The sequence below is a fragment of the Trichoderma citrinoviride genome, assembly GCF_003025115.1.
Source record: "Trichoderma citrinoviride strain TUCIM 6016 unplaced genomic scaffold BBK36scaffold_7, whole genome shotgun sequence".
Lineage (NCBI taxonomy): Eukaryota > Fungi > Ascomycota > Sordariomycetes > Hypocreales > Hypocreaceae > Trichoderma > Trichoderma citrinoviride.
In genome coordinates, this window is record NW_020194715.1 from 463,303 (window position 1) to 478,865 (window position 15,563).

Below are 15,563 nucleotides of genomic sequence, written 5' to 3' on the forward strand. Positions count from 1 at the left end.
GGCCCAGATCTGCCCCATCCCTCACATGGCTTGATAATCCTAGTACATGGGTCGATATGCAAAGCGACAACTAGCCCTGATGCTCACCGATCTAAAAGCCCAACGGTCGTGGCGCCGGAGCGCCCTAACAACTCCCCTCGCGTCCGTAGTCAAAAGTCTTTACAGTAGTTGGCATGCGTTGGCTCAGCCTCTGCCTATCATTGACTGAAATGATCTGAGCTGTAATAGTGATAGCCTCAGGATCTGCAACTCAATGACCACAGCAGTCAACAAGTGTGAGCGATGCCTGAGATTGTAGTCAATGTCATAATGCGTTCAGCGAAAAGCTGCAAGGAGAAGCGTGCGGCTGAAGAGCTGAAAACGATGCAGATCTCTCAACTGAACCCAGCCCGCTCGCTGTCCCGGCTTGACGGAAATGGTTGCCACCATTGAAGTTTCCCCCAGCTTCTCGGGTCTCGCCTCCATCCTCAATTGGCCTATACAGAGATGGTGTAGTAAATACATACCATCTTTCTCTGCTTTGCCAAGATACAGACGAGGCGCAGTTATCGACGTTATACCCGGCACTTGTAAGTGCCGGTTCCGCTGTAGAACAACAGCTCCCGAAAAAAAGCTCTCTTGGCAACCCCCCGAGGGCCCCAATTGCCACGACCTTTTTTACCCCTGGAGGCGCTTCGGCCACGCCACACCCGCAGAGGCGAAATCTCCTCGAAAAGGGCAAAAAGGGGGGCGCAACCGCAATCTAGACTTTGTGTCTACCCGCAATCTAGAACAACAACCAGCAGTAGCTTCACCTGAGAAGGAGAAGAAGAAGCGGCGCTAACAAGGCTTCTTCAGCTGGGGCGCCAGAGACTCGGCTATTGGCACAAGCACCGTCAATAGTCTTGCGGGTTCTGACGTGGATGCTGCAGCTTTTGAGTGGCCGATCTGGATTCAGCTGCCAGGGATGGGACCTTGACCACGCGGGCTGGTAGTGTTAGTGTTTGTTGAAGCTATCGTGGCTTGGGGCAGAACGCAGGGAGGAGGAAAGAAAGGCCATCTTGGTGAACCACATGATATGGCTAGCGATGAAAATTGGTCGAACAGTAGAAGTGAATAAATAGTACAGGATATAAACCGTCTTCTCGTCCTCGGCTTCCATCCGGCAACTGTCTCTCTACCCAGCAGCAGTCCAAACCCCCCCAAAGTTCATCACAATGGTCAAGATCAACTCCGTCGTCTCCCTCCTGGCGCTGGGCTCCGGCGCCCTCGCCTTCGGCCACCAGCCCAACCGCTATCCTGTCGAGGAATACGTGACCTGTTCCACCAAGCTCGGTCCTCAGGTCAACCGCCACGTCCAGACGCACTGGAACTACAAGACGAGGACCGTCACCTTCACCGAGAGGTACACGACGACGCCTCACCCGACCGTGACGCCGACCAAGACCAAGACCAAGACCATCACCAGCGTCGTCCACACCGTCACCACGGAGCCTACCGTTACCGATGTCGCCACCATCACATCCACAAGTGAGAACCCAACCTCCCGTCCATAGAATCTCAGAGCACTAACAGATGAATCACAGTCATGTCATACAGCACCACCACGAACATCGTCACCGAGATAGACACCGAAACCGACACAACCACCGTGACCACAACCCCCACAACCACCATCCCCGCCCCGGCCGACTTCACCCCCATCGCCCAGGAGCCCGGCTTCGTCCCCCGCATCAAGGGCCGCTCCGCCGCCGCCGCCGCCAACAGCCTCCTCGAGCGCGGCAACTCCCTCCAGTGCAAGGGCGGCCCCGGCGGCCCCGTCTTCTGGCCTCCCATGCACCCCCAGTCCGTCACCTGCACAAAGTTCATCGAGCCCATCGTCGTCAAGCGCGTCACCTACACCGCTCGGGCTTGCACCCGGACCGCCCGTCCCAAGACCAAGACCGTCACCACGACGCTCAAGCAGACCCAGACGGAGACGGTCTTCCCTGCCGATGTCACCAGCACGGTGATGACCTCGACGACCAGCATCGTTGTTACCGCCACTGATTCCACCACCACCACAACCACCACCACAACTGGTGAGTTAACCCCCCCCCCCCCCATTCTGCCTCTTCCCCATGAGCCCGGAATACCCACAAGACAAACCTTGAACCAAAAATGCTAACAGTGCACACAAACAGCCACCGAATCCGTCGTCGCCCCCCAGGAAACCTTCCAGGCCGTCTGCGGCCCCGAGAACCTCATCTATACCGCCAACGGCGGCAACGGCATCGCCGGCGTCAGCACCCGCGCGCCCGGCAACTTCATCCCCGTCAGCGGCACCCAAACCCCCTACGACTGCTGCACCGCCTGCTTCAGCACCGCCGCCTGCAGAGGCTCCTTGTTCTACGCCAGCGGCTCGTGCTACCTGGTCGTCGGCACCGACGGCGTTTGCCATGCGAACCAGTTTGTCGGTATAGACGCGTTCCAGACGCTGAACGGGGCTTCTACTGGAACGACGGTCAGCAATGGGCCTTGCGGCATGTTGGCCAACGGCGGGAGCGCCAACTACTGAGCGGCTGTTGGCTATTTGAATGACTTGATGCATTGAAGCTTTTGGTGGAAACAAATGACTCACAAGATGCGCATACAAAAGACAAATTAGGGGGTTTTCACGTTATACCTGGACTGATAGAAGTACATAATTTAATATATTAAGACGGTGTCTGTCGATGCCTAAAATCTTAGTGCCTTCGCATCTGCAAGTGAATCTCTGGCTCGATGAGATGGAATATGCTCATATAGGTAGTAGTGGTGAGAGTCTGTAGACTGAGGGGGTCTTCAGACTGTCAATTTATTGAACTTCACTCAGAAATAATTATGTCCATAAACCGCTTGTCATTTTCCCCCATTCCCACTTGACAGTCAATTCGATCAATGAATGGCCTGCTGGACTCTTGGGTAGACCCGAACCATCTCATGATACAGCTCTGGGTGGTCCCTCATCATGACCTGCGGATCCCAGCCAGCAGCGACAAAGATGGTATCGATACCACTTCCCAAAGGTGTCGTAAAGATGTGCGCAATCTGGAAGCCAATCAAGAAGGCATACGCCATAATGACCGCAGTGAATCCGCCGTCCCGATTGTACGGCGGGTCGGTCTCGAGGAGATACAGGTAAGCGAAAAGGGCGCATGCATAGCCAATGAAGATGGCACCAAAGGAAAGAACGGGGCCAACGAGGCAGTCCTGCACTTATTAGTGACTCTACTCAGGGACGATGACGAGATGAGACGTACATTGACGAGGGCATCAATGCCGCGGTCCTTGATCATCCTCCAGGTATCCTTGGCAGAGGCGATGTAAGCTTTGCCGTAAAGCGCAATGTGGCAGAAAGCATATCGGTTGACGAATTCCACGACCCATTCAATGATGCTCAATAGGCATCCAATAATGCAGAAAATAGCATAGGCAATCCAGCCACCCGCACCACCTTCGTTTGCGCCCTGAGACCGAGCGACGCTACACACTTGCTTCAGGAACTGGATAAAGGCCACTATCAAACTGCCGAGACATATTGATCCAAAACTATACGTGAGTGCTCTCTTGGCGGCGCCGCGAGTGGCCTTTCTGGGAAAGTTATGCGGCGAGAAGTACCACGATCCATAGACACCGGCGATAATGGTGTGGACGGTGTTCTTGAGCCATTCGGAGAACCAGAACATGGCAAACGTCACATAGACGACTAAGCCAATAACTTTTCCATGACTGCAGTTGTTCCCTGAGACGGAGCATCGTGGATTGTCGGGCGAGGGTTCGTAGGCGACGTAGATTGCAACCAGCGTGACGGAAAACCAAGCAGCTAATGCCGTTGCCACAAGGCCCCCAATGAGACTGACGATGTAAACATGGCCGTGTTTCTTACTGACATCGATACTCGTCTTGAGCATCAGTGCCGAAAAGGGAATCCGGCCAATCCAGGTCCAGAACGCAAAGATGAGGAAGACGGCAAAGATGAGGAAGACTATTCCTCCAGACCAGTATCCCTTGATCAAGTAGAATATGGCCGTGCCAAGCGCCCATGCCAGGTTGAGGATGCCAGTGATCCATATGAACTGCTTTGGGAAGATGCGTGCCAGCCAGACGTATCCGTACGAAAACACAAAGGCGATGACCAGGCAAAACGCGAAGAGTATGATGGTATTGCTGTTGAGCGAGAAGCTGTTGAGGTCAGCGTAGATGCCATCACCGTGGAAGCCGCTGCTGTAGCCGTTGATTGCGATGCCCGAGATGGCCACAAAGCCTGCAAAGGCAACGAGGAACTGGATGTAATGATAGTCAGCGATCAGCGAATGCACCGCGATAAAGAAGCATGAATGGTCATGACAACGTACAAGGAGGCCCGCCCACCAGTCATTGTACTTGGGCTTTTCCAGCTTGAAGGCATCGTTGAAGGAGTATTTCTCGTCGTGGGGCTGCGGAGGGTTGAAGCTGTAAGGCGGAGGAGGGCCGTACGGATGTTCTTGATATTGGCCGTTTGGAGGCTGCTGGTTGCTGTTGTAGGCCGGGTTGTAAGGAGGAGCACTAGGATTGTAGCCGTTGTTGTTGTTGTTGTTGTTGTTGTTGTGTCCCTGGCCGTATGGCGCCTGGTTCTGGTTCTGATACCGATACTGGCTCTGGCCGGGATTCTGGAACTGCTGCTGGGGGTCGCCCTGCCGGTATTTCTCTGCTTCGCCCATCGCGGCCATCGAAGCGGTTGTTGTTGATTGCGGCGACAGGCAGACGAGTACTGGAGGAGTGGAAAAATGTTGCTGGCGGAAGAGATGAAGAGAAGGGAGAAAAAAAAAAAAAAACAGAAGGGAGCACAAGCTGAGCTTCACCAGAAGATACCACAAGCAAGGCGCACAGTCTCAAGCAGCTGCAGGTACCGGGAGATACAGCCCCGTCACCACTGAAGATGCATGAGGTCATGGCGCCACAGCGGCTCCATTAGCGGCCCTCGATCGGGCAGCGAGCTCGCCCATTCGCTGCAGCTGCGACATTACAGCGCGCGATCGGGGCCATTTGGCGCTAAAGGCGATGCGCCGATCTGTTATCGGTATCGATTAGCCGAAGCTGAGCTTGACCCGGCATTTTGAGCACCCACTGCATCTGTGATGCAACGTGAGGTCTTCGATCCAGAATCTCAAGTTATACATCGTCTCAACCCTCATTTCCCCCAATCTCCTGGCCTAGCCATATGTGCTATCAAATGGCAGGCGCAACCTCAAAACAGTCCGCCGACACACACCCGTCCGTGGCCACAAGTCCAATCCCTCCTCCTCCATACTGCGGGTCAACAGCCTGCAATTCCACATCGTCAACCCGCGCTCGAATGCAATCACCATAAGCCGTCAGCGTCACCCGATATGTCCGATCCAGCTCCCACGAGAATCCTGTACTTGCGAGTTCTGTTCTCCTTTCATCCAATGCCTTGATCAGGACAACTCTCTTGTCCCCTGTGAAGAACAAGGCATAATACCGATTGAGGCCCTGGACTCTGATGGCCAGACCGGCTGGGGCACCGAATTTGACCATCAAGTTGGGGACGGTGACGCTGTAATTGTCCCACTCTCGTGTGCCGTGGCTGATGATGCCTTCGCCTTGCCCTTGAGCAATGATGAAAGCCCAATCACTAAAGGTATCGACGCCGTTGACCCACGCTCGATGCCAGAACTCGCATGGTCTCTGCAATGGTCCTCGAATCACCATGTTCGGCACGCCGGTCCAAGAAAGGCTGTCAAGCCAAACGGTCCCTTTGAATGAGTCTGATGTCCCGGGGTTTATGACAATGCCAATCTTCTGGATAGGCTGGCTGTCCATCTCGTCAGGGATCGTCCAAGTCAGTGAATGCTCTTCTCCAGGTTCCAACACTCTAGACGGCCCATCAACGGTAACCAAGTCGTCTTTCCGACTATACACTTTGAGCCTCAGCCCAACGACTGCCTCTCCAACACCACTGGTGCGTATCTTGGCTGTGACTGTCTGGCCGGGGTACACCAGTGGCGATGCCATCAACTCGTACACCTTCATTTGTAGAACCTCTTTGGGGGTAAAGATTTGGGTGAGAATCTCGAGCTGACCTTGTTTCTGGCCCAGGTTATCTACATCAATTGCCAGACCAGGACCATGTAAGCTGTCGATTCGTTGCTGTAGCACGGCTGAGGTACCTTGTTCAGCGCCAGACGTCCAGGAAAGCTGGAAACCCTGAGTGCTTCCTGGAAGACTAAAGTGGAATTGAGCACCAGCCTTTGGAGGCTTGAGTTCCTCGTGGCCGGCCAGACGACGTCCAATGTTGGCGATATTGTAGGATATCCGGGCGGCATTGTTGATGGAATATCCTCCATCAGCGCTGGATATGAGAGCGCGATCCGCCAAAGGCCCTCTCCAATCATACGGCCCTTCGAAAGCCGAGAGGCCGAGCATGATGGCCACAAGACAGCCCACGTTGCCGGAGTTGCAGTCTGTGTCCCAGCCGCAGGTATTGATGATGTGCATGGCCTCATCAAAGTCGTCGCTCGCATAGAGCACAGTCATGATCATGATGGCATGATTGGGAACGACGTGGCATACACCGTGGAACTTGTCGTAACCAAACTCCTCTTCAATCCTCTGGCGAGTCTTTGTCCAGTCTCCGTCTTCCGCGACCCATGCCCGGACTTTGCCTATCACACGGGCAAGGAGTGATGTTTCAGGAATGAAAGAGAGACCAACATCGAGGAGGTGGTCAATGTCCCTCGAGACAAACGCTTCCGCCTCCATGGCAGCCCACAGCTGAGCCGCATACACAGCTTCACCATCGTGACTGACCGAAGCCGCAGCACGAGCGAGCTTGGCCGCCAGTTGGGGATTTCCAGGAGCCACCAGAGCCCAGCCATCGATGAAGATTTGCGCGCCAATCTGTTCCGCAACCGTCTTGCCGTTTGTCTCCATGGCGCCGCTGAGAGGTGCAGGAATGCCTCGCTTCAAGTTCAAGAAGGCAGTGTGCTCCGTGGACATGCCTCTGCCTCCCCACCAGAATATGGTCCGATTCTCAATGACATTGTTCAGCCAGGTTTTTCCAATCTGTTCAGATGAAATCTCGGGGGAGTAGCCGTGCTCTTCTAGGGCCCTGACGAACGCAAATGTGCCTGAGACGTCGTCATCTGTGACGACGAGGGGATCGCCGACTTTGTCGTGGACGTAGCCGCGGATGTGGCCGAGTTCTTCTACTATCTGCTGGTGTGTCCAGCCTTCAAAGGGTCGTCCGACGTAGACGCCGATGAGTTTTCCCAGGACGCCTGCGTAGACTCTTTCTAGATAGTCATCTGGTATAGTTGACATGACGGCTCTTAGGTGAGATGAATTCTCCGATAGATTCCTAGTCCATCAACTTCGGGCTGGTCTGAAGCAGGAATGGATGCTTTTATCGCAGCATCGGCCTCGTTAGTTGGTTCGGAAGCAATATTCACGTTAGAAGCATCGCTGAAGAGCATGTCAGCACCAGCTTGCCTTTGACGAAGCTGACGATCGAGTTGCTTCCCCGCATGCAAATCCCCATGATAATCCCGGGAGGCGAGGTATTACGAGAGTTAGTGCAACGTACCACAATGAATTCAGTGACATTCAATCACTGCCCTGAATTGCATACATGTTGAACATCAATTGCGTTATGTATCAGCTTGCAGGGACATATCCATTGCCAAACTTGCACGAAGATGGATGCAAGACGCCTAGAGACTAGAGACACGAAAACAGCCATATGCCAGGAAAGATCTATATCTCCGCGATATCAGGCGTACTCTTGGCAAACAAGTTGGACGGATCAAGTCGCCGCTTCACCGCCCTAATCCGAACAATGGCCTCCGGTCCGTAATACAACAACCCGTCCCCCTTCTCAGGCGACGCAAAGTTAATGTAGTGCGAAGGCATAGCAAGCCCAGCCTTTTTGATCCCATCAAACAGCCTGTCCGCCCACGCTCGTCCCACTTTCATCCCCTCCTTATCATCAGGATGCGCGGACGGGAAGAAGCCAAACATCAGATGCGGCTCGCGGTTCTGGAAAGCGGCGTTCTCCTCGAGGGCGGCTCCAGAGGCTCGCGTTCCGGCGCCGTGGCTGTCGTGCATGATGATGTTGGACGAGGCCGTCGGGAGCGGCTCGGATATGATGCGGCCGAGTTCCTCTGACCAGCCGGGTACCGAGATTTGCTTCTTGATGAAGACGAGCTCTTCGTAGAGGCGGATCTCAGTCATTGTCGAAATAAAGCCGTATGGCGTGGCTGTTTTTGACGTGTCAGCTTTTGCTTATCGTCTGCAAAATGTTTGAGCAACTTGTTAGTATGAGCTTACTTTCTCTGACGGTGTTCACGAGGACGGTTCCCATCTTCGCGATACGCTCGACGTAATCCTTCGCCTCATCGAGATCACTCCGATCCTCCTCCAGAGACCAGTGGAAAAGGAAGGAAAAGCAAGCCGCGTCCATACCAGCCCGTTTGAAAACAGCTGCATCACCCGCAAACTTCGGTGGCTTCTTCCACGCATACAACTCATTCAATTGCTTGGCAATCTGAGGCGTCTCCTCGAGAGGAAAGAGGACAACCCCGGCCAATACATCCGGACGCCGATGACAACGAATCCGAAGCGAAGAGACGACGCCCACGATCCCAGCACCGCCTCCACGAAGAGCCCACAGGAGATCCGGATCGCAGTCGGCGTCGTCCGTGTCCATAACACGCCCATCGGCCAAGACAACCCTTCCGCTGAGGATGTTGTCCACGCCCAAGCCCATGATGCCGTTCAAGGAGCTGTAGCCGCCGCCACAGGCCCATCCGACGTAGCCAACCGCGGGGGAAAATGCCGTAGGTGTAGCAAGTCCAAAGCTATCCAGGAATTTCGCCACGTTTCCTCCCGCGACGCCTCCGTCAACCGTCAGCGAGCTTCGATCAGCGGAAAGCACCATCTTGGTCATGGAGCGGACGTCGAGAGAGACGTCCTTTGGTCCATAGGCGCGGCTTCGACCGCCCTGGTCTGCTCCGGAGTTGCGAATGGCCAATGTCAGGCCGTTTTGGGCAATGTAGCGCACGGCTGCTGCGACCTGGGCTTCATCTGTTGGGCGGACGGTAGCGAGAGGGAGAGTGGTGATGGATCTGTCATTGACCCTGTTCAGGATGTCAAAGTCGGGGGAGGAAGCGGTGTAAATGTGAAGATTGGGGAGTTGACGGTGCAAGTCGAGGAGAGCTGGTGCATCTTGCTCTATCGCTGCTGTGGAAGAAGCTCCCGGGGGAGGCGGGGTGTAATACTCGGGGCCAGCGGTGATGGAAGCCATTGTCTCAATCAAATCTTTTGAACTCGGTGAAGGGCAAGCGGGTGTCTCGTGCTGGAGTCTTAATACTCTTGAACGAAACAGTTCTCAATATCTCGCATCCGGATAGGTGGCCTTTATAGTCTCGAAGGAAAGACGATGGATACAGCTTCATGTAGGTTGAGGTTGAGGACCGTCCATCGGGCCAGCATCTGAGCTGACGTTTGCCACACCGATATTATAAGACTTTCGGGAGACGGAAAATATCTTAAAAGGCCGGGTTCATTGCAACTTATACCCGTCTGAACGTTCCAAAGTGTAAGCGGAGTTGGCGGTCGTGAGAAATGCATTCGTTGTTTGCACCTCATTAGTTGGGTGACTGCCCAACCTGCGGGTGAGAAAATAGGTGCAGATGACTGACAAGCAAAAGATCGGAGAAATGCTCAAGGGGTTATTAAAACCGAGCTTTCATGGAGGTTTTTCATTAGCTTTCTCATGGCCAACGAGTTGAAAGGTGAGGACTCAGGCTACGAAGATGACAGGGTTCGGGGAAAGTTCTCTCAGGCGGATGGAAGCTATTGTTAAAAGAGTGCTGATTGGAAGATCTGACACCGCCGTTCAAGTCGGTTAGGCAATATCGTCTTACATGAGTTGTAAACTAAACTATATGGTTATAGGGCTTACTACTACGACTCGCAAAGCGACAGCAGAGGCCCCAGCAACGTGGAACACATCCGAGAATAAAGAGTGATTCTCTAGACTTGTGGAACAACTGCTGGCAGTTGCGCTAATAGTCACTTTGAACATGAAGACTAAATACATAAAGGGAACTTGACGCATGAATCACATCTTGGGGTCTGTTCTATGTTCACATGGTACACATATATAGTGTTCATCCTAGTCCATCACAAAGAGTATTGGAATTCCGCATTCTCCTTATCCGTCATGTCGAGAAACTCCTGGTTCTCAACCTTGGTATAAGACGGATCCGCCCGAACAAGACTCTTCTTGTAATTCTGTCGCCGGTACCACCACCAGATGAAAGCAAGATCAAGGAGGCAAGTGCCCCAGCAGACCAGGATGGTGATCTCGGCCGGCCGATACTGCGGTGCATCTTCCGGACGGAAAGTCTGCGGTCCTGGAAAGGAGTTAATATCGCCGTCAATCGAATGTTTGATGCACTCCTACCGATAATGTTCCCGACACAGTATGCAACCAGATACATTGCTGCCACGGTTGTCTTTTTGGTCCATCCTGCTCATGTGTTAGTATTTGATATGAAAGCTTCAATCGTCCTGTACTCACCAGCCACATTGGTAGAGATCAAGGACAACAGCGCAACAAAAGGCGTTGGGCTCGCCTGGTATGCCGTTAGCCCGGTTCACATTGAGCTTCATCTTCAGCAATTGGCGATTTACCTGAGTGAGATAGTAGCCAACCAGTCGACCGACAGGCCTGTCCAATGGAATGGCGACAATCATAATCACCCCAATCATCGACACCACAAGCCCCGACATGCACACCAAGATTCGACTCCCCATGCGATCACCCAAGTAACCGCAGAGCAACAGAGCGATAACCTCAACCGCTCCACCCGGCGTTCCGTACAGCAGGCTCTGCTCCGGCGTATACCCAAATGAGACAATCAGCTGGCTGAAGAAGTTGGAGATGCCCCCATTCGGAATATCCGCGACGAGCGCATAAAAGACAAAGGCCCAGATGGCGGGATCGGTAAGGGCCTCTTTGACCTGGTACCACTTGAAGTGCTTGTTGCCGATGCCTTGCTCGTTGACCTTGATCCGCTGAATGGCTAGGAGGCGCTCTTCTTTGGTGAGGAATCTTGCGTTGAGCTGGTTGTCGGGCATGATGAAGAGGAAGATGATGCCAATGGTGCTCGTCAGGACGCCGGTGAAGACAAAGATTGCCTTCCAGGGGGCGATGGAGAAGCCGTAGGTCGAGGCGCCGTGGGCGAAGCCGTATGCTACCAAGCCGCCAAATATCTGGGCCTACAAAACAATCAGCATTGGCACTTACGACGAAATAAGGCTAACTATAAGCCATACCCAGCCGTTGAAGCTGAACCATATACCCGTTCTAAAGCCCTGTTCTTTCTTGGTGTACCACTACGCAGCTGCGTCAGTATCCGTATGCTCCTATCAGTGCATCAAAGCATACCTGAGACACGAACAAGGCGAAGCCGGGCGTCACAGCTGCCTCAAAGATCCCCAAAAACAGTCGAATGACAACAGCTCCCCCAAAGTTCTCCGTGGTAGCAAAGAGAGACAGGACGATTCCCCACATGATGATGTTGAAGGCGGAGTACTTGGCGAGAGGAAACCGCTGCAACAGACGGTTCGTCGGAAACTCCCAGCCCAGATATCCTTCGCCAGACACGGATTGTTAGATTGCATCGCGACTGGTGTTCATTCGGGGATGCTTACCAAAGTAGAACAGACTCGACAGCCATTGGTAGTTGTCGCCCTTGAGCTTGAGGTCTTCTTTCAGCCCCATGATGCTCGCATAGGATAGTGTCGTTTCTATCAAAAGTTGTTAAAAGTGCAGCACACTTTCTGAGTTTGAGCTGACATACTATCGAGGTAATTGAGGCCATAAACAAGACACATGAGCTGCAGAACGAGCATCGTTAGTTTGGGGGTAAAGGTCAAAAGTCCTGTAGATGTGTTAACTTACAGGCATGAGGTTCCAATCAATCTTGCGCAGTAACCGCCGCTCCGTCTCCTCATCAAGGTGAAAAGCGGCCGCATCCAGACCAGCAATGGCGTTAAGTGCCTCATCAGCATCGATCTGAACAAGTTCGCCCTTTTCCGCAACCGCCAGCGTCGGCGTCTGCTCAAGATCGAGCTTCTCCGTCTTGTCGGCAGCCATTTTCAACCACACAAGGCAAACAGTTCACAGGTAACAAAATGATACTAGTACGGCCTTCAAAGAGAAAGGGGAACAGCAGGCCTATTAAATCATTGAGAGCTGGCCGATCTAATAGACTACTACTACCTTCTCCTGTTGTATGTATGTCTCGAACGTTGGGGTTGCTCGCATACCTATAGGCCGAACCCCGCTCTCTCACTGATAATAATCCCTGTACACTATGTATATGCCTTACCAGGAAGATGGATGATCTCGCAGCAAATAGATAAGACATGACTTGACAAGATGGGGATTTGCGTGCTGCCGGAAGTCACCCGATATCAAATCTGATATCAGGCAATTGAGCACGGCATTAGTGCATGGGGCTACAGCTGAATGAGGGCACTGGGTTTGCCTTGTCTGCAGATATCGTTCTCCGTCTGCGGAGGAGGAGGAGGAGATATCAAACAGGCATCTGAGCTTCGGTATCGTATCCCCGTTACACCAAAGTGTGGGGGAGGCAAGGAGGAGATAGGTATGATACCGAAACTAGAACAGCAACTAATAGCCGGTGACGCGGAGATCGTCGTGTGCGTGCTACTTGATACTGAGCCGTCGGAAACAACTGGTATCAATGGCCCAATATTGCCGGGATGGACCTGGTCGTATCTCGGGCATGCATTGACCCCACTGCTGAAGATAGCAACGACGAACCGCGGGGAAATGATATGAGGACGGCAATCAAATCGAGGTGGTTTCGACGAGGCTCATGGTCGTTCAAGAGCTGTGAGATGAAGAGCGGGCTAAATGAGGGATCTGCCTGGGTACGGTAGGGATGTGTGGTTGTGTGTGTATGTAAGAACTTGTATGAAAAGGCCGTCCGTACCTGCATGGGGCTTCATGTCGTCTGCCGAGGCACATAAGCCGCTTCAAGCTGAGTAAATACGAGCATCTCACTACATGGAGGTCGACTTCATAACTGTACAAAGATTCGAGATGAATGGTTCATCTCAAATCTACACCGTGAAAATAACTCACTGCGAATCTCAGGAGTCCACATTCTATGGGCCATAGGGTGAAACCGGGAGGCGAAATAACAGAGGTGAGTAATTTGAGCCTACTATGGAGCTGACGCCACGCCGACATCAAGCTGACGCGCCGAGAAAGTGATATAAAAAAAATCCTTCTTGTTCTGAATTTAATAAGCCAATGTTTGTTTGATAATAAATCCAATTGCCCTTCCGATAAGTGAACATGGCGTCAAGTGCCTCAATGTGTCGGACCACATACAATCTGCGTACACTCACACGCCCAGCACGACGAGCTAACCTCGGTAAAGCCTGCACCCGCCTTGTCCGAAGCACCAGCGGGTGTTCGAGATGTTATAGCATTCAGGCACTATCAAAGCAAGGTATCTTCAAGTCTATAATTGCGAAAAGCCATAACCTGCAAGTCTGACTCCTATTCCTCGTAGACAACAAGAGGCAAAAAGTCGTGATACTGGGCTCCGGATGGGCGGGATATAGCTTCGCCCGCACCCTCGACCCAGCCAAATTCGACCGCATCGTCATCTCTCCCCGCGGTTACTTTGTCTTCACGCCTCTTCTGGCCTCTACGTCCGTCGGAACACTCGAATTCAGAGCCGTGCTCGAGCCTGTCCGGCGTCTACCCGGAGGCGTGCGCTTCTACCAAGGCTGGGCCGACGATGTCGACTTCTCCCAAAAGGTCATCCGGGTCGAGGCCAATGCCGTCGACGGCCTTCCCAGTGAACTGCAATCTTCAACGGTACCTGTAAAGAAGGAAGCAGTCAAGAAGGAAGCGGCCAAGAAAGGCGAAGTCTTTGATGTCGAGTATGACAAGCTCGTCATCGCCGTGGGAGCCTACAGCCAGACCTTTGGCATCCCCGGGGTGAGGGAACATGCACATTTCCTACGAGACGTGGGCGACGCGCGACGCATCCGACTACGAGTCCTCTCCCTCTTCGAACAGTGTTCATATCCGACTCCCGCCGACAGCAGCGACACGCATGTCGCAAAGGGCTCGCTCTCAGAGGCCGACAAGCGATCGCTGCTTCACTTCGTCATTGTCGGCGGCGGTCCCACGGGGATCGAGTTTGCGGCAGAACTGCACGACCTGATCCACGAGGATCTGAAGAAGCTGTATCCCGAGCTGGTGCCGCTGGTCCGCATCACGGTGTACGACATCGCGCCCAAGGTGTTGCCCATGTTTGACCAGGCGCTGGCGCAGTATGCCATGGATACGTTTGCGCGGCAGGGCATCCAGGTCAGGACTGAGCACCACCTGGAGCGCGTGAGGATAGCTGATGGACTTCTCGGGAGTGCACACGGTGGGATGAGCATCAAGATCAAGGAGTACAGCGACGAGGTCAACGCCGGGCTGGTCGTCTGGAGCACGGGGCTGATGCAGAATCCCTTTGTGGAACATTTGGTCGGCAAAGAGTTTGCCGTCGCCCAGGACAAGGAGCTGCAGAAGCCAGAAGACGCTCGACCTCACCGTCTCGTGAAAGACGCCAAAACAGGCGGCATCCTCACCGACGCTTACCTTCGTGCTCGTATAACCGACAGTGAAACCTCACAACCTCATGACGCCGCCGCCGCTGCCGGTGGCACATCATCAAAGCCCGTCATGCCCGACGTCTTCGTCATTGGCGACTGCGCAGTCAACGAGGGCGACCGGTCGCTCCCGAAAACAGCACAGGTAGCCGCCCAGCAGGCCGGATACCTCGCCAAGCAGCTCAACAAGGCGACGCAAAACGGCTCGCTCGACGCGGTCGACGTCGGCAGCGCCTGGAAGCCGTTCAAGTTCCGCAACTGGGGCACGCTGACCTACCTCGGCGGCTGGAAGGCGATTCACCAGAGCTCTGCCGACGAGCTGCGGGGATGGGTTGCCTGGGTCGTGTGGCGGGGGGCGTATCTGACGAGGAGCATGAGCTTGCGGAATAAGATGATGGTGCCCGTGTATTGGTTCGTGTCGTGGGTGTTTGGGCGGGACATTTCGCGGTTCTGAAGGCGGTTGGTTGTGCGCTTTCAGCTGGCGATGACATGTCCATGTCTGGATCTCATGCTACCTTACACGAGCACAGAGGATTACGCATCACAGAGAAGCAATGCCGCGTTCATCATGGGATGAACACAGGACGGCTGATTTGGTTGCTTCAATCTTTGTTGATTATTGAACAAAAGTCATTTCCAGTCCATGGTATACATCGTACCTCGGAAGTATTAGTGATAGAAGATTCAGTAGCACTAGTATAACCACTCAACTCTATAGCTCTCGTAGCTCAAACTGCATGTCATTGAGTGTGATTCCCCTCAGCATCTGGTCTAGAGCGGAGCCCCCATGACGCAAAAATTACAAAGACAGCAAAAAGGGGAACCATTGCTCCGGAATGCAGCAG

General features: G+C 53.5%; 6 protein-coding genes across 6 annotated transcripts; 2 read left to right on the forward strand and 4 right to left on the reverse strand.

The window, feature by feature from the left end:
* Positions 1-1,196: 1,196 nt before the first annotated feature.
* BBK36DRAFT_1168848 (hypothetical protein) lies at positions 1,197-2,536 on the forward strand (the record flags this gene model as incomplete). Its single annotated transcript, XM_024895236.1, has 3 exons — positions 1,197-1,509; positions 1,566-2,060; positions 2,163-2,536. 3 exons carry the CDS (start codon positions 1,197-1,199, stop codon positions 2,534-2,536), a joined length of 1,182 nt encoding a protein of 393 aa, XP_024749548.1.
* A 359-nt stretch (positions 2,537-2,895) lies between these two features.
* BBK36DRAFT_1119371 (DUF580-domain-containing protein) lies at positions 2,896-4,700 on the reverse strand (the record flags this gene model as incomplete). Its single annotated transcript, XM_024890578.1, has 4 exons — positions 2,896-3,210; positions 3,261-4,283; positions 4,356-4,515; positions 4,627-4,700. 4 exons carry the CDS (start codon positions 4,698-4,700, stop codon positions 2,896-2,898), a joined length of 1,572 nt encoding a protein of 523 aa, XP_024749549.1.
* Positions 4,701-5,208: 508 nt separating this feature from the next.
* On the reverse strand, positions 5,209-7,323 carry BBK36DRAFT_1118570 (ADP-ribosylglycohydrolase; the record flags this gene model as incomplete). Its single annotated transcript, XM_024890488.1, has 1 exon — positions 5,209-7,323. The coding sequence occupies one exon, from the start codon at positions 7,321-7,323 to the stop codon at positions 5,209-5,211; it is 2,115 nt and encodes a 704-aa protein (XP_024749550.1).
* A 432-nt stretch (positions 7,324-7,755) lies between these two features.
* Positions 7,756-9,304, reverse strand: BBK36DRAFT_4484 (FAD-binding domain-containing protein; the record flags this gene model as incomplete). The annotated part of the gene is made up of 2 exons (XM_024898084.1): positions 7,756-8,258; positions 8,329-9,304. 2 exons carry the CDS (start codon positions 9,302-9,304, stop codon positions 7,756-7,758), a joined length of 1,479 nt encoding a protein of 492 aa, XP_024749551.1.
* An 878-nt stretch (positions 9,305-10,182) lies between these two features.
* On the reverse strand, positions 10,183-12,384 carry BBK36DRAFT_1135341 (MFS general substrate transporter; the record flags this gene model as incomplete). The annotated part of the gene is made up of 9 exons (XM_024892612.1): positions 12,329-12,384; positions 12,235-12,255; positions 11,972-12,166; positions 11,698-11,761; positions 11,456-11,661; positions 11,344-11,403; positions 10,666-11,286; positions 10,469-10,520; positions 10,183-10,418 (listed from the first exon to the last, which is right to left on the reverse strand). The coding sequence occupies exons 3-9, from the start codon at positions 12,164-12,166 to the stop codon at positions 10,186-10,188; spliced, it is 1,431 nt and encodes a 476-aa protein (XP_024749552.1). The 5' UTR covers positions 12,235-12,255; positions 12,329-12,384.
* A 757-nt stretch (positions 12,385-13,141) lies between these two features.
* Positions 13,142-15,172, forward strand: BBK36DRAFT_1159280 (FAD/NAD(P)-binding domain-containing protein; the record flags this gene model as incomplete). The annotated part of the gene is made up of 2 exons (XM_024894185.1): positions 13,142-13,148; positions 13,620-15,172. The coding sequence occupies 2 exons, from the start codon at positions 13,142-13,144 to the stop codon at positions 15,170-15,172; spliced, it is 1,560 nt and encodes a 519-aa protein (XP_024749553.1).
* Between the last annotated feature and the right edge of the window lie 391 nt (positions 15,173-15,563).